Here is a 25,565-nt window from a genome sequence, read left to right on the forward strand (position 1 = left end):
GGGATCAGGCCAGGCCCCACCCCCGGCTCAGGCCTTGGGGAGGGATGATTACAGCTGAGGGAACACAGGGTGAGCTGACCCTTCCTGGTTACATCTCTTGGTGCTGGAGCCACCCATAGAGGTCTGGGCATAGCTTCCTAGCACCTGAAAATTGAAGGAGACTTTCATTCGCTTTGGGTCAGGCCCTGGGCTTGGTACTTTACATACACTGATTCCTCCTTGCAAAGTAGAAATTATTGGCCATGCACATTGGCTCAAGCCTGTCATCCCAGCACTTTGGGAGGCTGAGGCGGGAAGATTGCTTGAGCTCAGGAGTTTGAGACCAGCCTGGGCAACATAGTGAGACCTCATCTCTACAAAAAATTTAAGAGCTAGCTGAGTGTGGTGTGTGGGCCTACGGTCCCAGCTATTCGTGAGGCTTAGGCCAGAGGATCGCTTGAGCCTAGGAGGTTGAGGCTGCAGTGAGCTGTGATTGTGACTGCACTCCAGTTTGGGTGACAGACGAGACCATGTCTCAAAAAGACAAAAACAAAAACAAAAAACCCCAAAATCCAACAACATAAAGAAATTGTTGTTTCTATTGTATAAATCAGAAAGCCGAGGCTCAGAGAGCTCGCCAGATTGCCGATTGAGGAGCTGGAATTCAGTCTCCAGTCCGAAGCCAAAGCCCATGCTTTTCCCTTTCACAGCACTGCCTCAGGGGACTTTTGAGGAAAATACCCCCACAGCAAGAAGAGGTGGAAAGCCCAGGCCAGAGCTCCTTGGGCAGGGTCAGGTGCAGAGGGCACCTGGTACTGGAGCCCCCCTGGGCTGCCTCTCTCTTGGCAGGCAGAGCACGGGGCTTCCAGAAATTAGGAAGGGCTGGGCCTGAGAACAGAGCAGGCCCCTCTTCCTCTCCCATCGCCTCACTGAGCTGAGGAAGCCACTGCTCCCCAGGGGTTGTGGGTATGGTGGAGGGTGGGGACAGGCAAACACTGAGACATAACTTTCATGTACCAGGCATCCTGCTGACACCACAATCCATCCTCACCAAGGTACTGAGAGGTGGGCAATATCCCCTTTTACAGATAAGGAAACTGAGGCCCAGGGAGGTGTAATACCATGCCCCCGCCACACAGCATGGGCAGATGGCTGCTCATGGATCATTCCCAGGTCAGCGGCTGCCCTGGCCGGATTCCCTGACTGCGTCTCATGGAGCAGCCTCTTGGGCCGTGCCCACCAGTCTCCGTAGAAAACAAAAATGGAGGCTGGGTGCAGTGGCTTATGCCTGTAATTCCAGCACTTTGGGAGGCCGAGGCCAGCAGATCAGGAGTTTGAGACCAGCCTGGCCAACATGGAGAAACCCTGTCTCTACTAAAAGTATAAAAATTAGCTGGGCGTGGTGGTGGGTGCCTGTAATCCCAGCTACTCAGGAGGGTGAGGCAGGAGAATTGCTTGAACCCAGGAGCTGGAGGTTGCAGTGAGCTGAGATTGCGCTACTGCACTCCATGCACTCCAGCCTGGGCAAAAGAGCGAGACTGTCTCTAAAGAAAAAAAGAAAGAAAGAAAAGGAAAAAAAGGAGTTTTTGCTCCACTTGAGCATTTGCTTGCTGTGTGCCTTTGACAAGTCACAGTCCATCTCTGAACCTCCATTCCTCACCCATACAATGGAATGACAACTCCTCGCTCCTTGGGTGGCGTGAAGACCTGATGAGATTATGCGAGGCAAGTGCCATGCGGGGCCTGGCCCACCGCTCCCCACTGGCCCCTTGCTTTGTGCTCCCCACCTGGGATATGGGTGTTTGTCCCGTGCCCGCACCCCCACCCCACTTGAACCTGCTGTACCCCTGTGGGCTGGCGGGGGTGGGCACTCAGGCTGCTGGTGCTAGAGAAGGAAGGGAACGGAGCTCTTGCTGGTTAGGGAGGGGCGCGGCGGGTAGGAGGAAGGCAGTGCCGCGGGTCCAGCGCTCTGACGTCTTCCCACAGGTTCTTCATCAGCAAACCTTTAGCGGAAGAGCACTCTCCGACCAGGAAGGGGAGAGGGCATCCCAGGCAGGACCGTGGGGTTGGGGGCAAGCGGGGAGCAGACGGGCCCTATGGGGCCCCGAGTCTGTGGTGGGAGGCAGGTGAATCACCACGCTGATGGTCACACAGCCAGTCTGTGTCTGTCACGTCTGTGTCTGTCATGTCTCCTGCCATGGGGGGCATCTGCATGCTCCTCAGCCCCTCACGCTCTCTCCTCGCCTTCTCCGCAGGACATCTGTGAGGACCCCCGCCTCTTTGTGGATGGCATCAGCTCCCACGACCTGCACCAGGGCCAGGTGGGCAACTGCTGGTTTGTGGCAGCCTGCTCGTCACTTGCCTCCCGGGAGTCGCTGTGGCAAAAGGTGAGGCCTGGGGCAGGGTGGGCAGGGTGCGGGGGAGTGTGAACGCAGCCTGTGGCCCTCACTGCCAGACAGGCGGAACCTGAATGTGGCAGATGAGACTTTCAGAAGCCTGTGCCAGGGATGGGGTGGGGGCCCCCAGTACTGGCCGAGCGTCGGAATTGCCATCCCTCACCCTTCAGCTGGGAACCCCCAGGGGCAGGCGCTGGGAATCTGTCAGGCTCCCAAGGTCATTCTAATGTGTCCCCCCCAACACTGTTGGGGACACTGGGCAGATTAATACACACCTGTGAAATGTGGAAGCTGTGTGCATCACATTTAGTGTGCAGACACCACTGATGGGGCTCAGGAGACCCCTGACAGACACAGACCTGCTGTGTGACTCAGCTGGTTGCTGTCCTCCTCTGGGCCTGACTTTTCCCAGTTGTTCAGCAAGGGTGGTTTGGTGATCCCCAGCTTCATGACTCCCAGTTCCAAGCTGCTGGTGTTCTGGACCAGGGCCAAAGGGTTTGGGTGGGAAAGAATGGGCTCTGGTCCTGCAACCCAACCTCCTATCCCAGCACAGTTCCAAGCTGCTGGTGTTCTGGACCAGGGCCAAAGGGTTTGGGTTGGAAAGAATAGGCTCTGGTCCTGCAACCCAACCTCCTATCCCAGCACTTGGCAGCAGAGCCTTAGATTCCATGCACAGGAGGCAGGGAGGCTGGAGTGGAGGCAGACCCTGGCTCCCTGAAGAATTATTGGCAGGGACTGCAGGGGGACTCTGGTCATTGCCCCTTGCTCATCCCTGCCCTTCTGCCATCCCTTGGGAGGGGCTGGCAGTGGGGCTGAGGAGCACTGGACATCTGCATCTCCCAGGCTTGGCAGTGAGCCTCAGCACTTGGGAGCTTTGGAGCTGGCCTCAGGTTACTCATCAGCAAAATGAGGACAATCGGAGTAGCTGTCTCTCGGGGAGTGGTGAGGGTAGGACCAGATGCTGCACTCAACATGCCTTGTGCGGCATCGTGCTTGGCCAAAGGTGGCTGTGCCTACCAGCATTATGATAATTAATATCATAGAACATACAGGTACTCCTGTGCAAGACAGAGTTTTTCCTCATCCTCTGAGGTATCCCTTGGCCATCAGAGGGAGCAGTGCCCTTGGGCAAGGCTGAGACTCTGGTAGGTGTCTTGCTCTTGAGTCTGCAGAACGGGGGGGTGTGACCTCTCAAATCCACTCCAGGGTGGGCATCCCTGGGGCCTAGCCCCAATGGTCCTGCAGGGTAGGAGCAGCTGCCTGCTGTAGGGCCCCTGGGGCCTTGGCAGAGGCCATGGTTGCGGCGTGTGGATGTGGGTATTCGAGGGGCACCTGAGCCAGGAGGGCTTTCGAGATCCACCCGTTGGCTCATTTCAATTCTACGCCTCAAGGCCCAGAGAGGGCTGGGGCCTGGTTCTGTGCTCTGGGTGTAGGGCCAGTCCTCAGTCTCCAGCTTCCAGGCTCCCACCCCCTTCTCTGAGCTCAGAACAAGGTCCCCCTGCCTTAGAGCCCACCCCCCCACTAGATGAGGGCTCAGTCAGGGGCTGAAGGGGCACATGGGCATTCTGTAGGGCTGCCCCCCACCTCCCACCTTGCCCTGCAATTGCCTGTTTATCTTTCACCTCCCCCGTGAGGTGAGCTCCCCACAGGCAGAATTGGCCCAACGTATATGTCCCTGCTGAGCCCACTAGGGACCTGGAGTAGAGAAGGCTCAGGAGAGTTTTGGGAACAGAGCTCCTTTCCAAATTGTTGGACTCAGCTACCACCCAGCAGCCCCATGGTCGGCCTTGCTGCCCCAGACCTCCCAGGGCCTTGTGGTGCTGGGCCTGACTCCAGTCTCCCCAGGAGAGGCCATCTGTCTGGCCGTTTGTAGGTGGGAGCCTATGTGTCCTGCCCTGGGCTTGGCCCCAAGTGGTTCCTGGTGCAGCTCCGCCTCTCACCAGTGAAGAACAGGCCCAGGACTGCAGGCAGGAAGCCTGTCATTAAGGCCTGTGTTTATCTGTGGGCCAAAGGTTCCTATTGCAGGGAGTTGGGGCACCTGGCCTGGCTGGTCTGGGAGGCTGCCAGGGCCAGGAGGCTGATCTCCTACAGCAGCTTGGGTCCCAAGGAGGCCAGGGCAGGTCTGGGCGCTCCTGGCTAATTGCACTTTGCCTCCTGTGCTGCTGTGGTGCTATGGGTCCCGGAAGGAGGCGTGGGGCCCTGCGGAGCTCATTACTGCGCCTTCCGTCCCTAGTCCCTGTTGACTGGGCTCTGTTTGTTGTCACCCCTCACTTTCTGGGCCTGTTGCCCTGCAGGGCCTCCTTGTTTTCTCCATGGAAGGGCAGTGGGGGGGCTGCCGAGCCTGAGCTGCACCCCTGCCCTCCCCACCTCACACTTGGGGATTCTGAGCCTCAGACACACTGAGCATCACATCCTCGACACATACGCCCCCAACACACACGCCCCCACAGCAAGCCACCCTTACCCCTCACAGGATTCGAAGCCAGCCTGACCTGGATTTGATTCTGACCAGGTCTCCTGCTAGCTGTTTTTGTCCTCAGTGTAAATTGACCTTTCCAGTGCCCAGGGTCGTGGAGGATTAAAGGGGCCAGAGGAAGGCAAACCCTTGCCTTTCGCGCTCTCTGCACTTGTTACATTCCCTCCCCAGCCCCCTCTTAGATGGCCCACCTGTTTCTCTGTTCTGTCAGACATCTCTTGGCCTCCTGCCCTGCTCCTACGGGATCCCTGATGGGGGCATTTTAGCTTCCCCGACTTGATGGTACATTCCCTGAGGGCAGGGCAGTGGACTTCAGGTGACCCGGTTTTAGGAACTTGAAATCAGGTTGCGACAGTTTGGCTGAACATTTGCCATTGGTCCTGGCCTGGCCTAAGCCAAGGTCTGCTGTGAGCTCACCTCTCTGGAGCCTGGAGCAGCCCCGGGCACAGGGGCAGACCTGATGCCTGCTCTGAGCCACGGAGCCGGGCCTGGACCCAGGAGGAGTCAGGCAGCTCCTGGCCAAAAAAAAGCATGGAAGTGACCAGAGTCCCAGTCGAATGCCTGGGTGTCTCTAGGAGGGAGTGCTGGGGTGAGCAACCCTGGGTGGGGCCTGGGAGGGGCCAGTGGGGGCATTTAAAAAATGCCTCCCACGGCCAGGCGCGGTGGCTCACGCCTGTAATCCGAACACTTTGGGAGGCCGAGGCGGGCGGATCACGAGGTCAGGAGATCAAGACCACCCTGGCTAACATGGTGAAACCCCGTCTCTACTAAAAATACAAAAAATTAGCCGGGCGTGGTGGTGGGCGCCTGTAGTCCCAACTACTTGGGAGGCTGAGGCAGGAGAATGGCATGAACTTGGGAGGTAGAGCTTGCAGTGAGCCAAGATCATGCCACTGCACTCCAGCCTGGGCTACAGAGCGAGACTCCATCTCAAAAAAAAAATTAAAAAGTGCCTCCCACTCTGTCCCTGACCCGGTTATATTAGCAGTTCCTGCTTTTTAGTTATCAAGCAGTTCCCTTAGTGCACATGGATGGAGCACCAGCTATGCCCTGAGAACCATAGTAGGTACTGGGGACGAAAGGCTTGAAAAAGTACAAGGATGTACAAAGTCGCTTAAGGTCTTCATTCATCAGACACAATCAGTGTTACGGGTTTCCTGTGTTTCCTTCTAGTTTTTTTTCCACTTGGTGTTAAAGAGGATTTTGCTTGTTTTGGTTTTTTTCTGAGTTGGAGTTTCGCTCTTGTCACCCAGGCTAGAGTGCAATGGTGCGATCACGGCTCACCGTAACCTCCACCTCCCGGGTTCAAGTGATTTTCCTGCCTCAGCCTCCTGAGTAGCTGGGATTACAGGCGCCCGCCACTATACCTGGCTAATTTTTGTATTTTTAGTAGAGATGGGGTTTCACCACGTTGGCCAGGCTGGTCTCAAACTCTTGACCTCAGGTGATCCACCCGCCTCGGCCTCCCAAGGTGCTGGGTTAACAGGCGTGAGCCACTGTGCCCAGCCTTGTTTTGTTTTTTTATATGCATTTTTGCAATTACATCTGCGAGTTTAGAGCTTCCTTTTCTTCTCTGTATTCATTGCTACATCCAGCCTTGGGTGGGTCCTCCCAAGGTGTCTGATGGCTGAGCAGAGGTCTGTGGACATCAGTGGGCCCAGTCCCCAGCTGCAGCCTCCTGCATCCTACCCGCTCCCTTGCCCACAAGCCTCAGTCCACCCCCTCTGCCTCCTCCCCTCCCTCTTCCATTCCTTTTCCCCCCAGGCCTTCCCTTGGCTCCCACCGCTCGTCCCTCCTGCCCAGTCTGTGAGACTCAAGCTCCCGTCACAACTGCCCCCCACCTTCGGCCTCCAGAAGGTCGGTGCCCCTCTGCTCAGACCCTCCCCAGGGGTCTTGTGCCCCTGAATCCTCATCAGTAGAAGCTTATCACGCCCCCCTCACCCCATCCCTCAGGATCCAGAAATAGGGGATCCTCCTTCCCCAGTGCTGCCCGGACCACAGCGTCCCCATACAAGCACTTGGCTCCTTCACTGGACTCCCACCCTCAGCCCACTGTGTTGCTGTCTCCACCAGCCAGCTGCCCTGGCCAGTCACCTGGGCACAAAGGGCTTGGTTCCTGCCATTTCCCAGCCCATTCTACCCCAAGAACTGCTGTGTCCCAGGCTTTACTGTGTCCATGTGGCTAACGTCCTGCCCTCTCGCTTTGCCCTTTTACCCTTGTCTTAGTTCTCCATCTCCTTTCCATCAGCCTTCACCTTCAGCCGCCTCAGTCACCTGCTGCCATGCCACAGCCCGGAGGTCTTCAGCCAAAGGCCCAGTCTCTCTGACCTCACCTTCCAGCCATCTTGCTCACTTCATTTTGGCCCTGGCCAGTACCTGTGTACTGTCTCTCCACCTGCCCACCTTCCTCTTGGCCTTGGGCTTGTGCCCCGTGGTCCATCACATCACCTGTCCCTTGTCAGTGTCATTCACTCATTCATCCCTTCATTCATTCATTCATTCGATCATTCGTTCATTCATTCAACAAGCATTTCTGAGGCCTCTGTGTGGCAGGCCCCGTTCTGGTTGCTGGCCTAGAGTAATGACAAGACACACTTCCTACCCTCTCAGGACTGTGTGTCACAGGCAAAAACTGAGCAACTCAACAAATAAAAAGCAGAATGTGGTGCTGGGAAGGTTAGAAACAGCTCCCCCATGTGGAGGAAAGGGAAGCCTCCCATGGTAGTTCCTTAGCCAAGTTGTTCCCCTCTCCCCTGCCCCTCCAGCTACAAAGCAAAAGGTTCTGTGAGGATCAGGCAGTTTGACATCTAGCTGTATGGTTCTCTCAAATACCCTTGGGGGAATTTCTGCCAATGACCCCCAGAACTGACCCCAGGGCTTGCAGTGTGGTTTTAACAGGACCGGGTATTCTGTCTCCCTTGGTGCCCCTCTGCTGTTCAGGTAGCCCAGGATCCCACTGATTGATTAGCCACCATCTCACAATTGACCGTGCTTGTGGTCCACTAGACCCTTCAGATTGTTTTCCGTTGTGACACCTTGGCCTTGACTCTGTCCTCTTTTCTGTGTGTGGCGTGTTGTGGCGACGGCCGCTCCCCAACTCCCATCCCCACTCTTTCCCCAACTCCGGCTCCACTCACACTCCAGTTCTTCCATTTCCCCAGTGTAAAGGCTGAGCTTCTGGTTCCGCCCCGGGCCCTGGGGATATAAACATTTGCCAGATTCTTTCTCGGCCCCAAGTCTCCTGGGGGAAACTGAGGATTAATTCACGTGGAGTAAGTGGTGGGATTTGGGTAGAAGTGAAGCCTCGTCCTGTTGTGGCCATGGTGCAGGGCTGCAGCACAGCCAGCCGTCAGTGTCATCCGGGTCAGTAATGCTCAAGGCGCAGTCCCTGGCCCAGCAGCATGTCGCCTGGGAGGTGGTTAGGAATGCAGATTCTCAGGCCCACAGAGCCCTGATAAACCAGGAGTTCTGGGAGGGGGTCCAGCAATCTGTGTGTTAAGTCCTGAGGGTGAGTCTGATGCTCACTCAAGTCTTGAGACCCACGGGTCTGGGTGAGAGATATGGTAGCTGGGCTGAGATCCTGTCAGTGGGACGGGAGGGGAAGGTCCCGGGGTGTTTGGGAAGCAGAATCGACAGGCTTTGGTGATTGGGTGTGGAGGAGTGAGAGGGAGGCGGGCGTCAGGGGTAGCTCCAAGGTTTGGCTTAGGTGACTTCAGATCTCCAATCACCAAGCCCTCTCTGGTCCTGGCTTCTCCACCTGCTCCTGCGGGTCTTGCATCTTCTCCTGTGTACCTCCAGTGAGGAGTGGTCCCCACCACCCTCCCCATCAGTGCACTTACAAAGTGCTCTCATCTTCACAAACAAGCCAGCACCCAGCCCAGCCCTGGTAGTCAGGGCGGTTGCCACAGCAATTGACATCAGCGACCTGGTCCCCAAGGAGCCTGCCACCTTCCGCCTGCCTGCAGGGCCTGCATTATCGCTTCTGCGGGGACTGGGGTGGAGGCAGATGGGGACTCCCACCCCTGACACACACCCCATTTTGAGAACTGGGTGGGGCTGGGGAGAGCCAGTGGCAAAGGGAGGGGAAGAGGGAAGGGCAGAAAGTAGGTGGGGCCCCCCTTTGGTGGCCTCTTCTGTCCACGGCCCCAGGCTCCAGCCCACTTGGGTCCTTGGCGTTGGTGGCAGCAGCACTTGGGCCATGGCGGAGGACAGGCCGCAGCAGCCGCAGCTGGACATGCCGCTGGTCCTGGACCAGGGCCTGACCAGGCAGATGCGGCTACGCATGGAGAGCCTGAAGCAGCGCGGGGAGAAGCGCCAGGATGGGGAGAAGCTGCTGCAGCCAGCGGAGTCTGTGTACCGCCTCAACTTCACCCAGCAGCAGCGGCTGCAGTTCGAGCGCTGGAATGTCGTGCTGGACAAGCCGGGCAAGGTCACCATCACAGGCACCTCGCAGAACTGGACGCCTGACCTCACCAACCTCATGACACGCCAGCTGCTGGACCCCACTGCCATCTTCTGGCGCAAGGAGGACTCGGATGCCATGGATTGGAACGAGGCCGACGCCCTGGAGTTTGGGGAGCGCCTGTCGGACCTGGCCAAGATCCGCAAGGTCATGTACTTCCTCATCACCTTTGGCGAGGGTGTGGAGCCCGCCAACCTCAAGGCCTCCGTGGTTTTTAACCAGCTCTGACAGCAGCTGCCAGCTGCTGCTCTCCTCTAGCCCACCTGTGCTCTCCCCTGCCCTTGCCACTCTCCCCCCTGTATTTTTGGGGCCATTATTCTCGCTGCTCAGCCTGTCCTCTGCTTGCCCAGAGGCCCCCTGAGTCCCACACCTTTCCTCCTCTGCTTCTCCCTGGGGCCAGCACTCCAGCTCACAGGAAGAAGATTCTGAGGCTCCATAGCCTAGAAGCTGGACTGGCTGCTGCATTGCTATAGACGATAGAGGCCTACTCGGGGCCAGTGTGCATGGACAGTGAGGCCAGGGCCATCTGCCTTCTCTCTGCTTCATTGTGGGAGAGAGAGACTGAGAAAGACCAAGAGAGACACAGAGACAGAGATTGAAAAACCCAGCATCCACTTCCTCCAGAGTCAGGGAGACAGAGATGATGGGGCGTCTCCACGGGGAGTCCAGCAAGCCGGCATTCACTGCTTCCTGGCCTTGGTGCCCTTTGCCGGAGCCTGTGTCTGGGCTGCTGGTCCCATAACGCGTTGACAACCCTCAGGATATGGGGCAGGGTTGCTGCAGGGGCGGATTTGGGCAGTGGAGAGTGGCTGGCACCCTGGAGGCTGTGTAGGCCCAGCTGTGGCTCTTCTGGGCCTGACTTCAGGGTGGAGAAGTGAAGGGGGAGGTTACACAGAGATCTGTCTCTACGCACACATATCCATGAGACAGAGTGTGCTGTATTCATATGGATGTATTCTAGAGGTCTATTCCTACCCTAGGAACAAGTGCAGTTTTAGATTATCTGTTGATCATTGCTGCTGGTTCAAGGATGGCTCTTAACAGGGGCCTGGTCCGGATGACCTTGGCCTGGGGGCTTCCTGAGCTAGGAGACTGCAGTTCAGATAGTGAAACAGGGAGTGGATTAGTAAAGGGGGTTCCCTTTGCCTTGAGGGAAGTTGGAGCTGGAGAGAGTGGATTCTCCAGGGCCTCAGGTATCCCCTGCTGGGGAGTCAGGCTCTTTTGAGCTTGCAGGTCAGGGAAGGCAAGTGCTTCTTCCTGACATAGCATCTGTTGGCATTTCTTGGGCTTCTTCAGTGCAACTGAGGGGGGCAGGGCGAAGGCGTGGTGGGCAGTTACGACGGCTGATAGTCCCAAGTGGGCTGCAGGCGGCAGTGGTGTGACGGCAGAATGCTAACCTCTGGGGTCATTGGATGCAACTCACTCACCAAACAGATGGGGAAACTGAGGCACAATTTTCATCAGATTCAGTTCTGACTCTTAGCCTCATTCCCCTTCACATTGCGCAGTCCCAGAGAGCCCCCCCCCTTTTGGGGGAGTGCCTGACCCGCACCTAACATCAGCCAAGTACAGCTAAGCCACTGTCCCCAGCACCCTGACTTAAGGCCAGCCGTGTGTTTTGTCCTCAGCCAGTCAGGGATGTGTCCAAGACATTTCCCCTCATGAAGCAAAGCTGTCAAGGAACTTGCGGCTCTGGAACAGATGCACTGAGGGCCAGAGGGTCAGGGCCATCCCCTGTGGCTGGGGCTGCCGGGAGGGTGAGCCCCACCTCGGAGGTGTGCAGGCTGGAGCAGCATGCTGGAGCTGAGATTCTGTGGGTGAGAGAGTGGGAGAGTGGCTGTGGGCTTAGCACTGGTCCTTTCTGACTCACAGCTCTGGGGCCCATTCCGGGACAGGCTTGAAGAAGTTCCGGCCATTGCCTGCCCTGCTGAGCACGAGGGGAGGCCAGACCTGTGTGCAGTGGCCCTGCCCTTCTGCCTCTTTGCTTGAGCTCTCCCTGCAGCTCTGGGGACCCTCTTAGTCCCGACTGCCTGTCTCCCCAGCACATCTGTCCCGGGGCCTGAGTCCTTCTGCTGTGCCTGCTGCAGGTCCCCAATAAAGCCTGTGCCCTGGCCTCGGTGGTGTGCAGTGTCTCGCCATCAGCCCCCATCCCTTTCACAATCCCTCATGGCCCCGAGCACTTGCTCCCTGGCCACTTCCCACACTCCCCCAGCCCTTGCCACCTTCCAAGGAGGAGGCCTGGAATAATCAGGGGCTTCACCGAATCTCCTGAGGCTGGCCAGGAGCCTCCGGCCCTGACTGTTTCTCTGGTAGCCCCAGAGCTGCCTCCATGTTGGGTGTGCAGAGAGCTGTGCTGAGGGAGGTGCCATCTGGGCGCCGCCGAGGGCTTGGGGTAGGAAGGCACCAAACCAGGTGCAATCTCGAGTCTCCCTGCCTTGCAGGGCCGCTGGGCAGGGGGTGGATGGAAGGGCAGAGTTTGAGGGGTGGGGTGAGGTCCGGCCTGTGCCCAGGTTTAGTCTGGCTTCTGTCACGGATGTGCTGTGTGTCCTCAGGCAGCTCCCAACCCCCTCCCAGCCTCAGGCCTTCCAGAGTGAACAGCTTGGTTCTGTGAAGGTCCTTCCAGCCCCACCCTCCGGGAACTGTCAAACCTGTGCTGGTCTAGACTGACATGGGCAAGATGTAGCCCCAAGGCCACGTGACTTCAGTGCCTCACTTGATCCTTCCTCACAGCTCTGTTCCCTCATCACCACTCTGAAACGCACTCATTTTTGGACAGGGACAACTGAGGCCCAGAGGAGGCGGCCTCCTGCCCAGGTCACAGAGGGCGTGGAGGGGCTGGAAGCAGGTGTGGGTGGGCCAGGCTCTTGGCCTGTGGACCTTTGGCCCCATGACACTGGTCCCTGGGATGGACCCGGGAGATGGGCCCCACCCACCTGAGAACCCAGGCTTGGGTTGGGCTGGCTTCTTTCCTGGAGACCAAGTCAGGCCCTGCCTTGGGGGTCTCACCAGTGGTTTTGTTTTGGAATGAGCCCTGCTTCAAAATCCAACCCCACCACTCTCCTGGGTCACACAGCCCCTTTCATGCCCGCCTCAGAGTAGCTGCTGCCCCCTGGTTTCCCTTTCACACACCCCTCACAGCATGCGCAGAACCCTTCCCCAGCCCCGCACCCAACCCCCACCCCCGGTCTCTCAGGGGTCTCTGCCTCCCTGACACCCCCTCCCCAAGCTTGCCTTCCAGCCACTCCTGGAGTTGCCCGAGACAGAGGAATCCAGCCTCCCACCCTCAGGACTGCAGTAGAAGCCTGGCTCTATCCCCAGAGTGCAGGAATGGCAAATGACCCATTTTCCCTGGAAACCACAAGAAACCGCAGGGAAAGAAACCTGCCTTTCCCTGAGCTCTGTGCCCAGAGAGGCAGCTAGTGTGGTGAGCGACCTAGCCAGCCCCGCCCTGCCAGCTGGATGGCCTTGGGCAACCTCTGAGCTTGTTCCTCATCTGTGAGTTGGGGCCAGCAATGGCACCTCTCTCGAGGCTGTTGTGAGGGTGAAATGGGCGAGTGTCCACCAAGTGCTCGAGCTTCCCGGAGCCTGCACACAGTCACCCTCCCTCCCTGAGTTTGCCCATGGTTACTGCCCCATCACCATAGACACACGGTCTCCCCTCTCAGTTATCCCGGGGGTGGGGGTACAGGAGAACCTGTGGAGAGCTGAAGTGAGTTGCCTGAGGCATCCTAGGCCAGTGCCGATGGCAGCAGGCGCAGGGCGGAGGGGTGGGCAGGAACCCGGCCTGGCTCTGTGGTCCGAGAGAGCGGCCATGGGGGAGTGTGTCCTCCTCCGTCACCATCGCCACCTCAGAGCGGCCCAGCAGAGACCATTAGCCTTCACATGATTGCTGGGGAGCTGGAGGCCCGGGGGAAGGGGGACTCCCCCAAGGCTGGGGGTCCCTGCCCGGTCTCAGCCGCCACATGAACAGGACCTGCCGTGGCCACTCTGTGGTGCGTCAACACCCTGGTCTCCAGTGGAGAGCAGCAGGGCTGTGCTCTCCCAAGAAGGCAGGGGGTGCCCACCACTTTCCTGGCCTCCTGCAGTCATGGCATCTGAAACGGGGAGTTTGAGAGTCTTGGAATCAGAAGCTGAGAGTTGAGGAATCTCAGATACTCAGGACCAGGGACCCACTAGTTTTGAGGACTCACAAAGGCCCGTGGCTTACCTTACCCAGCTTGGGTTATACAGGAAACCTCCCTGTAGCCCCCATTCCACAGCCCTGGCGGCGTGGCTCAGAAACGCTCCGCACTGGCCCTCTGGGGTCCCAGGCAGAAATGTGAAAAGCTCCCTGCCTGTGCCCCACATCTGCACACACCACCTCCACACACGCACACACTTGCAGGCAGATCCTGAGCAGCTTCCCTCCCTGGGCTGCCGACCCCCGCCTTCTCCACTCTGTCGCACAGCTGGGCAGAGGGTCCTGTCTGCCACTACCCGGGGAAGATTTAAGAGCAGCCACTTGGGTCTAGGTGGGAGTCTCCAGGGACAATCCAGGAGCCAGGGATGCTGTGGTGCACTCATGGGTGGGACCCTGGGGTTTCTGGGCCCATTCTGCCGTGGGTGGCCGTTGGTGGATCACATCCCAGGGGGTCATGAGGGAGGCGGCAGATCCTGCCAGTCCTTGCCTTGCTGCCAGGTCAGCCCAAGTCAGTAAAGCCTCGTAAGCATGCAGTAGGTGATGGGGAGCTTCTCCTTTCTCCTCTTGGGAAGGAGGTTGACCAGGTCATCTCAGTTCCCTCCCAGCCCTGAGGTTTTCAGACTGTTGTGTGAAGGCACACATGTGTACACCAACACAGATGACCCCTCATGTGTGCACAGCTCTCTACAGTTTATGAAAGAGCTCCAAGGCTGTCTCCTTTAGTTCTCATAACAGCCCTGGAGGTAGTGTAGGTAGATGAGGAGACTGAGACTCAGAGGTGGCCCCGTTGAAAGTGAAGTCACTGCCATGCACCGCAGTGGGTAATGTGGTATTAAGTAGTGTGTACAGGTCACCAGCCGGTCAAGGCTGCCCTGTGACCAGTGTGGGGGATTTTCCTCCCAGGAAGACTCCAGCCAGCTTTGGAGCTGGGCCAGGCCCTGTGCTGGGTGCTGGAGATCTGAGAATGAGTCAGACTTGGCCCCTGTCCCCAAGGAGCTCCTCCCAGTGGGCAGGGAAAAGAGAGCCATGCTGGGGTGCCAGGAGAAGGGGCTGCCTGACTGTTGGGGGGGTGCTCAGCGGAAGGTGCCTCAAAGCTGCTGCTCAGCTGGCCCCTAAGAGACAAGGGAAGGAGGCAGAGGGAGCCACATGTGCGTGGGGGAGGTGGCTTGAAGTGGCATGGGTGTTTGGTGGTTGTGGTAGATGGGACCCGAAGGAGGGAGTGTTTGAGGGATGAGGCTGAGAGCGTGGACTGCCGGGCCAGGTGGCTGGTGTCCGTGGTGATGGGGAATTTCTACTGTAGACAGCGAGAGGGTAGCGAGCACAGCCTGATGGACTCCTCGCACCCATCCCTTCACTTTGACACTTGCCAGCCTATGGCTAGTCTTATTTCCTCTACACACCCCTGCACTTTGCCCAGACAGCATCTTATTTCATCTGTAAATATTTCCGGATGCGTCTCTGAAAGATAAGGACTCAAAAAAAAAAAAAAAACCATAATACCAACTTATAAAATAATCCCTTGATATCATCAAATATCCAGTAATTGTTCTAATTTCTAATTTGTGCTATAAATATGCATAGGTTTTACGGTTTGTTTGAATGAGATCCAAACAGAAGTCCATAATTGCAATTGGTTGATTGCTCTTTCATCTTTTATTTTTTCCTAGTAAATTATCTATCAAAGAAATGGGGCCGTTTGTCCTGTGGGGTTTCCCATGGTGTGGGTTTTGTTGACTGTGTCTTTTTGGTGGTGTTTGACATGTTCTCTGTCCCCTGCGTTTCTGTAACCTGGGACTTAGCTCTAGAAGCTTATACGGTTTAGGAACAATTTTTTTCTTTCTTTGTCACAGCTGCATCATGGAAGATGTTGTGGACTTCATTCGGGGGCACATAATGGCTAGTTATCTTTCTTTTTTGTGATGTTAGAAACCAGCAGTGACCACTGCCTAAATTCATTCATTCTTCAGTGGTTGTAAAATGCTGGTGGTCTAATAGCATCAGTCCTTTCTCATTTATGAGCAGGAAGTCTCTTCCAGTTCAAGACTTCCCTCCATCTACTATTTGGTTACCATCTGGTACAGTTTGTCTACAGAGACAGGATAAATTTCCTGTGATTTTCCAGTTTCAAAAAAAAATGAGTTGATTCCCTACCCACCTCCGATAGTGACTAATTGTTTTTGTAAGTATCATTCTGATCTCATGAATTGGAACATATTTGATGTGTTTTAATCCATTGCTGTTTTTGCCCTTATTGATGCTCAAATTAGCCCATCTTTGGCCATCAGGAACCTCTTCAGGTTGGTTCCTGAATCCTTTGACATGGCCCCGGGAGTCTGTGCTGGCTTCCTTGATTTCCGGCGTGGCATGGGAGGGTTTTTGGTGTGTGAACGCGTCTATTTAGACAGTCTCCCTCCTGCTCAGCATCCTGGCTGACAGCAGAGCAGCTGAGGGGTGAGAAGGCTGGCTTGGGGCCCACCCCATGCCAAGTGCAGGGGCGGTGAAGCAGGAGGGGAAATGGAGGCCCTTGGGGATCCCAGACTCTGGATCTCCAGGCCCTGGAGCCTCATTAGCAGCTTCTTGAGCCACAGAGGGCTCAGAGCCAAGCCTCGAGTTTGACTAATGATCCTCCCGAGGTCCTAGCAGCCTGCGAGGGCTGCCCTTCCTCCCAGCCATGGAGTCCAGAGCATTCAGAACAGGGCAGGAGCAGAAGGAGGGGGTGAAGGTGATGGGCCAGGCCCGTGTTCTCAGCTTAGGACTCCCTGTCACTCTGTGCGCTTGGGCAGATCTTGTTTCTTTCTGGACCTCAGTCTTCCCATTTGTTCAGTGGGAATGGTAACCCTCACCTTGTATGGAACCGCTCTTTTTTTTTTTTTTGAGACAGAGTCTTGCTCTGTTGCCCAGCTCACTGCAACCTCCGCCTCCCGGGTTCAAGCGATTCTCATGACTCAGCCTCCTGAATGGCTAGGATTACAGGCACGCACCACCACGCCCAGCTAATTTTTGTATTCTTTTTTAGTGGAGACAGAGTTTTACCATGTTGGCCAGGCTGGTATCGAACTGGCCTCAAGTGATCCACCTGCCTTGGCCTCCCATGAGACGTGTTTTTGATACAGCTGTCTGTCCTGAAAGCAAAGTGGGGAGAGAGTGCCAGGAGTCAGGGCATTTTTACTTAGAAAGGGCACAGAGTTGACAGAAAAGTGGGGGTGAGGAGGTGGGGGAAAGGAACAGCCAGTGTCGAGCCCTTGCTGGGTTCCAGACAGTGGCCAGGTTGGGAAGTCCTGGGTTTGAACCCTGCCTCCCTCACTTGAGCCTGTGGGCAGCCTTCTGCCAGCACCTTCCGGTAGTATCGCCTCAAAAGCCTGTCCTGAGGCCCAGGGGTGCTAGTGTGAGCAGCCTGGCCCTGTGCCTGGCACCCAGCAGGGCTCCATTAGGGCAGTAGTACCTCTCGCTGCCGTTAGCATTTTCATTTTCTTGGTCTCACATGTCCCGTTAGGGAGCATTTCCCTTTGCCAACATCCCTTTTGATGGTAAGAGTTTTGTTTGTTGATGCAAACAAAAGTGTGCTTAATGAGCATGCAGTGGGGAGCAGCTTTTGGCTGAAGTCTGTACACTCAGGTGAGTGCCGGCCTCCTGGTGTGCCTCTGGTTCCTCCGCCTGGGTGCCCCCCATACCTGGAGTGGTTTTCTTCTAGAAAGAGCTGCTTATGGTCCTGATGGGGCTCAGCTCCACTTGGTCCCGTGTCCAGCAGGGCCAGGGGTCATTCACCGTGACTTGACAGGGTGAGGGGTTTTCCCTTCTCTGCCCAGATTGTGGCTATTGTCCTCATCTGCTTGGGGGACGCCTGTAGCAGCAATGCGGATGCTGCTGAGTAGGGTCTGGCACTCCCTTCTGGTATAGCCCCGCCTGCACCCTGTGTAGCCTCAGCACTTTGCCTGGGTGCCTCCTTCTCTCCCCAGATTGGGAGCCTTTTGAGGGAAGGGACCATGTGATTCACCTGGTTGTCAGTGTCCAGCCTGGGGCTGGTTGCAGAGTGGTCCACAGTGCCAAGGAGCTCATTTTTCAGAGGCAGACAGATCTGGGTTTGAATCCTGGCTTCAAATCAAGGTTGGTCTGCCTCCAAAGCATGTGTGTATTTTCTAGCTGTGTGACCCTGGACGAGTTACGTGCCCTCTCTGGGCCACAGTATTGTCGTCTGTGAAGTAGGGCTGGATAATAGTCATCTACTCAGAGGTTATCGTGATAATTAAATGGAGATAAGTCATGGTAGTCACAGGCATTTCCCAGATGCGTCATAAGTAATAAAATCAATGTCTCAGTGTCCCCAGTCAATGTCTCTGAATTCATTCATTCAGTCAATGCATGTTTACTAAACATACTCTCTGGGTCAGGCCCTGGGCTAGGTGCTGGGTGCACAGCAGTGACCGAGACCTATATGGCCCTGCCCCCAGAGAACTGACATTCCAGTGATAACATCAGAGCTCAAAGTCACAGAGTTACTTAATTATAACTTGGTAAAGGTAAGTATCTCAGATGAGAGCTGCCAAGGGCCATGAGACTGAGATAGGGGTCCTGGCCTAATCTGAATAGTCAGGGAGGCTTCCTGGAGAAAGAGGATGGACACTAAAGGACAAATGGAAGTCTACTGAGTAATGAGGAGAAGGAAGAACCTGGAGCAGGGAGCAGGGGTGGGGGCTGCTGTGGGGCAGGCAGAGAAATGAGGCTGGGGGAGTGCATTGAGAGTTTGGGTCTTATTTTCTAGGGAAGTGACAGGACTGGGTTGGTCTATGTGGGGCGAGAGTAGATGTAGCTGCAGACACTGCTACAGTTGTCCCTGGGCGAGGAGATGGGGGATTGGGCCAGGGTGGTGCCAGTAGGATGGAGAGGAGGAGATGGATTTCAGGAGAATGAAGGCGCTCAGATTGGGCTGATTGGATGGAGGGAGGGAAAGCGAAGCAGCCAGTGGGGCTGCCAGCCTTGGGGTGGGCTGGATGGGTGGATGGTGGCACTGGTCACTAGACAGGAGCTGGTGGTAGATGTGGACGGAAGTCTCGGGGAAGGTTGCAGGGAGGCATGAGAAAGAGGAAAGCTCACACACTCTGAGAACAACAGCTGGAAGGAGGCCGAGGGAGCCTCCAAGCCTCGCGGAGATGGGAACCTGAGCCTGGAGATGGGGAGGATTCATCCGGGTCTCACGAAGGCTTGTGGCAGAGTTGGAATCCGAACCCAGTATTCCTTTACATTCTGATTCGCTGGAAGCACGCGCCCCCATTTCTTCAGGAAGCCGGACATCCCTTCACTGTGTTCCCCCATCCTATCCCCCCTCCCCCTACCCAGGTCATCCCAGACTGGAAGGAGCAGGAATGGGACCCCGAAAAGCCCAACGCCTATGCGGGCATCTTCCACTTCCACTTCTGGCGCTTCGGGGAATGGGTGGATGTGGTCATCGATGACCGGCTGCCCACAGTCAACAACCAGCTCATCTACTGCCACTCCAACTCCCGCAATGAGTTTTGGTGCGCCCTAGTGGAGAAGGCCTATGCCAAGTAGGTGCCAGCAGCAGGCAGGTGGGTGGGAGGCCAGACGGGTGTGGCACCGGATGGGCTCCTCGTGGTGTTCCGTTAGCCAGGGCTTTAGGCACAGAGAAGTGAGGGGCTGGTGCAGGCACGCGGCAGGCTCAACCGCCAGGCCTGAGGGCATAGTCAGCTGAGCCTGTGCTGGGTGGGGTGGAGGCCTGGGCCCTGTAAGGAGAGGAATGTTGGTTACTCCCATTTTAGGGGGAGAAGACTGAGGCCCAGGCAACATCCTGTAGGTAGCTGGGGGCAGAGGCAGCACTCACATTTAGGACCATTCTCGAAGGTTCATGCTGCCATGCCCTGCCTGGGGCCTTGGTTGGGGAAGTGGTAACTGAGCTGGGGCCTGGTTGTGCAGGGTGGGCCACGTGCCTGCCTTCTCCGCCTGCTGGGCCTCCCTCTTGTCCACCGTCCGCCTCTGCCTGGCTGACTGTCCATTCTGTCTTTGCTGACCCCTCCTTCTGCTCCGTGCCTTCTGCTTCTGTGTCCCCAGTGCCCAGCACAGAGCCCAGCATAGAATGGGCACAAGCAAAGTTTTGCTGAGCTGTGGGGAACCCTGGGGAAGAGTGACTCGCCCAGGCCGTTGCAGGGCAGGGATACGCCTAGGCCACGAGGGAGGAGGGAGGAGGGGCAGTGGGGTCAGAGGCCAGCCTCGCCAGCTCTAGGTGAGCCACTCTCTGGTTCCTCCTGCTAGGCCCATTTGTCAATCTTGCTGAAAAAATGTGTGTGTAGGGGCAGGAGCAAGGAGAGAGAGAGATAGAAAACAAGAGAAAGGGGGAGAGAGGAAAAGGAAAGACAAAAACTCCCAACATCAAAAACCCAAGAAAACACATTGGCAGGTTCCACTTTCAATCCTAAGAAAGGAAAGCCAGCCCCCTGGTGGCCACTGAGTCTCCACCACGTGGATGCAGGCCTGTCTTCCCCACTCCACAGGAGTCGACCCAGTGGCCTTGGTTGTTTTTTGTTTTTTGAAAAAACACAGTTTCATTGTGGTAAAATAGACAAAACATAATGCTTCTCATTTTAACCATGTGGAAACATACAATTCAGTGGCATTCATTATGATCACAGTGCTATGGGCCATCACCACTATCTATCCCCAGAACCTTCTCATCATTCCCAGCAGGAGGTCTATACCCATCCGACAGTAACTCCTTCCCCTCCCCCTGACCATTGTTGGCACTTTGGAAAAGAGTTGCTTTTTTTTTTTTTTGGACAGCTGATTTTTTAAGATTGAGCCACTAAGGCTTAGGGGAATTTAAGCCTTATATGTTGGCCCGAGTGTTAAGAACTGGGTTCCAGTGTTGGCTCTGCCGTGGCCTGCTGTGTGACTGTAACAGGTTGTTTGACCCCTCTGAGTTTCGAAAACCTCCCCTGTGAGGTAAAGGATGCAGCCTGGCTGGGGAGCATGAGCTGGGAAGTCTTTCCACATTGCTTCCCAGACTTGCAGGCTGTTACCAGGCCCTGGATGGAGGCAACACAGCAGACGCACTGGTGGACTTCACGGGTGGTGTTTCTGAGCCCATCGACCTGACCGAAGGTGACTTTGCCAACGATGAGACTAAGAGGAACCAGCTCTTTGAGCGCATGTTAAAGGTGCACAGCCGGGGCGGCCTCATCAGTGCCTCCATCAAGGTGAGAACACAGCAGTCCCCAGAGGCGGCCCCTCCCCTTCACCCTCGCTGACTGAGATGGGAGACAACTGTGACATCCCACGCTCTGGTCAGCTCCTACGTATTCAGACCCTCAGCCTCATGGGGGAGGGGAGAAGTTGGAAGGTACAACCCCCTGCCCAGACCCTCTAGGCTGTGAAAAGCCTTTCCCACACTGTTCAACCAAAACTTCTTTTCTGATCCTCTTGGGTTATGAATGTCTGTGCACCTGAGGGTGGTCCTGACTTCATTACTTGCTCATGTTTTGGATGAGAAAGCTGAGGCCCAGTGAAAGCAAAGTTCGAACCCAACTTTAGCAGACCCTGTGGTGTGCTGGTAAACTGCCTCTAGCAAAGTAAAAAGCCCTGGTTTGTAGCATTTGCTAATTACTGTGGTGTAAATTCTCCCACCATGGCTGATTTCCAACTACCCACATTTAACAACCAGCTGTTAACAATATTCCTGGCTGGGCATGGTGGCACATGCCTGTAATCCCAGCTACTCGGGAGGCTGAGACAGGAGAATTGCTTGAACCCGGGAGGCAGAAATTGTGGTGAGCCAAGATCGTGCCATTGCACTCCAGCCTGGGCAACAAGAGCAAAACTCCATCCAAAAACAAAAAACAAAAAACAAAACAATGTTCCTGAATATTTAACAATTCCTGGAATATTTAACAATTTAAATATTCCCGAATATTTAACAACAGCTGAGCCAGTGCACGTTGGCCCCAGCATTCCCCTGGGCTGACCCACTATGGGCACCTTCCTTTACTGAGACTGCTGCCCATGGGGGTTTTAAAGATCTGTGAACACAGCACTGCCCCATGACTGCAATTCCCATCCCATCCTGTAGGTCCCATGCAGCCTCCTGGCCCTCCAGCACCTGAGTCCCTGGTCTGGGTTCCAGTGTGGCCCTGCCTCTCTGAGCAACTGTGTCCTTCCACAGGCAGTGACAGCAGCTGACATGGAGGCCCGCCTGGCGTGCGGCCTGGTAAAGGGCCACGCATACGCCGTCACTGATGTGCGCAAGGTGCGCCTGGGCCATGGCCTACTGGCCTTCTTCAAGTCAGAGAAGTTGGACATGATCCGCCTGCGCAACCCCTGGGGCGAGCGGGAGTGGAACGGGCCCTGGAGTGACACGTGAGGCCTGGGGATGGGGGTGCAGGCCTGGGGATGGGGGTGCAGGCACAGGGCATGAGGGCTTGGACAAGGACGGGTGGGCTTCTTGGAGGAGTTGGCACCGGGGCTGGGCCTTGAAGGATCTGGGGGAGGATGACACTAGGAACGAAGAAGGGAGAATTACTTTGGAGTGGGTGTATGGGGTGATGGATTGAGCACAAGAAAGGCCTGGGGCTGGAGGCCGTCGGGGGTGTAGAGACCAGCTTGGTGAGTGGGTGAGGGAGGGGAGCAGGGAGGGAGGCCACAGCCCTGAGCAAATGGGGGACTCCTCTGTGCTTGGCTTATGGCCCTGGTGAGGCCAAGATGGGAGTGGAGCCCAGGTGCTAAGTGAAGGAGCCCTCTTCACTGGGGGTCGCACCCCCCTTCCCCCCAGTCTGCAGCTTTACTTTCAGACCTCCCAGCCCCTGTCATGGTGGCAGCTCACGGTCCCTTGTGGGAGGAGGCAGGCAGGGCTTCCTGGAGAGAGGCTGGGCATGGCCTCAGTGCCCCTGGCCACACCGTGCAGCTGGAGGCCTGGTGCAAGACTGCCCCTCGTGCCTCCTCGCCTTTGCCAGACAGATTCTGGTGGGCCTGCCTCTTAGACAGCTCCCTTTCTCCTCCCCGACCCTGACACCCCAGCTCGGAGGAGTGGCAGAAAGTGAGCAAGAGTGAGCGGGAGAAGATGGGTGTGACCGTGCAGGACGACGGTGAGTTCTGGTGAGTGTGTGTGTGCCCTGGGCATCCAGGGCTGAGGGGGCTTCCCACGGGCCTGGCGGGGAGCACCAGGTGGGGAGTCAGGAGCCAGGCCTCTCCTGCATGCCCCATCATCAATTTGCTGTGTGGCCTTGGACAAGTCACACCATCTCAGAGCCTGTTTCCTCCTCTGTAAAATTAGTTGGGCAGTACCAGGCCCTTTCATCCCCACAGTCCCCTCTGCCGAACTGAGGGGTCCTGGAGCCGCTGTGGCACCCAGACCGAGCCTTTGGCATGCAGGTCAGGGAGACGTCTAAGAGGTGGGCCCACCAGGATCTCCCCGGCAAGGGTAAGGAGGCATGAAGCACAGTCCAGCACCAGCAGTATGGTGTGGCCAGGGGCACTGGGGCTATGCCCAGCCCCTCTCCAGGAAGCCCTGCCCTCACCCTGCCTCCAGGGGCCCTCTGGCAGCCTGATTTCTGAAATTAGGTAGCAGAGGCTCCCAGAGGAACTAGCTTCTAAGCTGAGACTTGAGGTACAGAGTAGGCCTTGGTGGGCAAGGAAGGGGACGTGGCTCAGAGGTGAGAGAACACAGCTGTGTTTGAGAAGGGAGCTAAGCAGGTACATGGGTGAGCTGGGAAGATGACAGCAGCTCAGCTTAAAGAGCCCAGTAATTGGCTGGGTACAGTGGCTCATGTCTATAATCCCAGCACTTTGGGAGGTCAAGGTAGAAGGATTGCTTGAGTCCAGGAGTTTGGGACCAGCCTGGGCAGCATAGTGGGACCCCATCTCTACAAAAATGAAAAATTAGCTGGGTGTGATGATGTACCCCTGTAGTCTCAGCTAGTCCAGAGGCTGAGGGGGGAGGATTGCTTGAGCCCAGGAGGTTGAGTTTATAGTGAGCCATGATCGCACCACTGCACTCCATCCTGGGCTAAAGAGCAAGACCCTGTTTCAAAAACAAAAAGGAAAACCCCAGTAGTAATAAAAGTTCATCCTGCATTCATCCAGCCTGCATGAGTCCTGAATGTGGGCCAGGCTCAGTGTCACCCTTCAGCAGAACCTGATATGGAAACTCAGTCCCTTCCTGGAGGGGTATTGGCATCCTGTGTGTGCTGGATTCTGTCAGGGTCCCCAGGCAGACTGGGGGCAGATGGCAGTGGTCCTGGCACCCAATGATGAGCCCTTCTGCAGGTGTCAGGTCAGCTGCTGCAGGAGGCCACCCAGGCCACTTTGCCAGTCTTGCTCAGGAGTCAGCAGATAAAAACATGGCAGAGCTCCTTGTCTTTAGAAAGAATTTCTTCCAAAGGCCTTTCTCTTACATGTTCACAGTTAATTCACTGCCCCCTGCCCCCACCAGCTCCCTGGAGGCGTTCACAGTGTGCAGTGACCATAGCAACACCCTGGCCACCGCAGCACGCTCACCATGGGGTTCCCACCATCCACTTACTCAGGCCTCTCAACAGCCATGGAAGATCCAGGATGCAGATGTGCTTTATAAACTGTAGAGGGCAGCAGACAGTAGTTATTAACACCATTCACAATAGTAACAGCCAGCGTTTGCCAGTGCGTGCTCTGTCAGCCGAAAGTTGCACTGCCTGCTTTGATTGCATTACCTAGTTCCTTCACTAGCTCTGAGATGGGCACCTGCTGTTAGATTCAGCCTCATTTTACAGGCGAGGAAACAGGTCAAAAGAGAGGTTAAGGGTCCTTGCAATGCCATGCCTGTGCCCTTGTGTGGGCTTAGCTCCCCTCTCAAAGCCAGCTGTGTTCTCTCTCACCTCTGGGCCATATGGACATATTAAGTTGTTGGGCTGGGGGGCCAAGAGCCTGGGGAGGTGTGGGGGAGGTACCCTGCTCAGCCCCTCCCCACATCCAGGATGACCTTCGAAGACGTGTGCCAGTACTTCACGGACATCATCAAGTGCCGCGTGATCAACACATCCCACCTGAGCATCCACAAGACGTGGGAGGAGGCCCGACTGCATGGCGCCTGGACGCTGCATGAGGACCCGCGACAGAACCGCGGTGGCGGCTGCATCAACCACAAGGACACCTTCTTCCAGAACCCACAGGTGGGCGTTCTCAGGAACCCCCACCCTGCCCTGTAGCAGCTGCGGGGTGCCTTGCCACTGTCCTTCCAGGGACTCCTGCACGACCTTGGGTAATCCCTGTCCTTCCTTGGGCCTCAGCAAACCTGTCTGTACAGTGGGGGTTAGATGGGCACATCCGTCCCATCTGGGGGTCATGAAGCCCCACGCCTCACAATCTAACCTGTAGATGGTAAAAATGAGGAAACCGCGGCTCTGAGGGACATTTGGGTGTCTTGTTCTGAGCTACAGGGACACTTAGAGGCTGAGCCAGGGACTCAGCCCCTTGTTTCCACAACAGCACAATTCTGTCCCTTCTGGGAACTTGGCCGGGCTGGGCTTCCCCACGGGGCCTCTCCCCACAGCCTCCTCAGTCTGACCCGTGGCACTGCTTAGCCCTGGTGCTTGGTGTGCCTCTGTTGAGCACCACCTGTGTGCCAGGCTCTGTGCAGAGTGGCCACCCTGGCATTGAGTTTCCCCAGCCTTCATGCAGGGTAGCCACTGCAGGCATTGGTAGGCCCACCTCACAGCAGAGGGACCAAGGCGCAGAGAGGTGCTGTGACTGGTCCAGGCTCTGGAGTCTGAGCTTCCGGGAGCCAGCCAGCCCATGCCTGGTGTGGTCTCATTGCAGTGTCTCTCTCTCTCTCCTTGGCCACACCTGCAGTATATCTTCGACGTCAAGAAGCCAGAAGATGAAGTCCTGATCTGCATCCAGCAGCGGCCAAAGCGGTCTACGCGCCGGGAGGGCAAGGGTGAGAACCTAGCCATTGGCTTTGACATCTACAAGGTGAGGCCAGCCGGGTCCCCTGCCATGGGTGGGGAGAGGGAGGGAGCTGGAGTTTGGACTGCCCACGCCTGAGGAAGAACGCTCTAGAACACCTTGGTCACTGCCGCTGCCCTGGCTGCCGTG

The 25,565-nt window shown here is 56.5% G+C and overlaps 2 protein-coding genes across 2 annotated transcripts in view; both read left to right on the forward strand.

Annotated features, from left to right (window-relative positions):
- The window catches only part of CAPN5 (calpain 5), a 57,602-nt gene that overhangs the window by 25,175 nt on the left and 6,862 nt on the right, over window positions 1–25,565 (forward strand). The window contains exons 3-9 of the mRNA XM_031016135.3: window positions 2,235–2,366; window positions 18,828–19,036; window positions 20,506–20,698; window positions 21,661–21,854; window positions 22,512–22,589; window positions 24,445–24,640; window positions 25,320–25,442. Coding sequence (XP_030871995.1) covers window positions 2,235–2,366; window positions 18,828–19,036; window positions 20,506–20,698; window positions 21,661–21,854; window positions 22,512–22,589; window positions 24,445–24,640; window positions 25,320–25,442 — 1,125 coding nt within the window. The remainder of the gene's footprint in view (window positions 1–2,234; window positions 2,367–18,827; window positions 19,037–20,505; window positions 20,699–21,660; window positions 21,855–22,511; window positions 22,590–24,444; window positions 24,641–25,319; window positions 25,443–25,565) is intronic.
- Window positions 6,271–15,023, forward strand: OMP (olfactory marker protein). Its single transcript, XM_063693401.1, has one exon. It carries the CDS (start codon window positions 8,858–8,860, stop codon window positions 9,539–9,541), a length of 684 nt encoding a protein of 227 aa, XP_063549471.1. The 5' UTR covers window positions 6,271–8,857; the 3' UTR covers window positions 9,542–15,023.

The sequence above is a fragment of the Gorilla gorilla genome, chromosome 9, assembly GCF_029281585.2.
Source record: "Gorilla gorilla gorilla isolate KB3781 chromosome 9, NHGRI_mGorGor1-v2.1_pri, whole genome shotgun sequence".
NCBI classification, from domain to species: domain Eukaryota; kingdom Metazoa; phylum Chordata; class Mammalia; order Primates; family Hominidae; genus Gorilla; species Gorilla gorilla.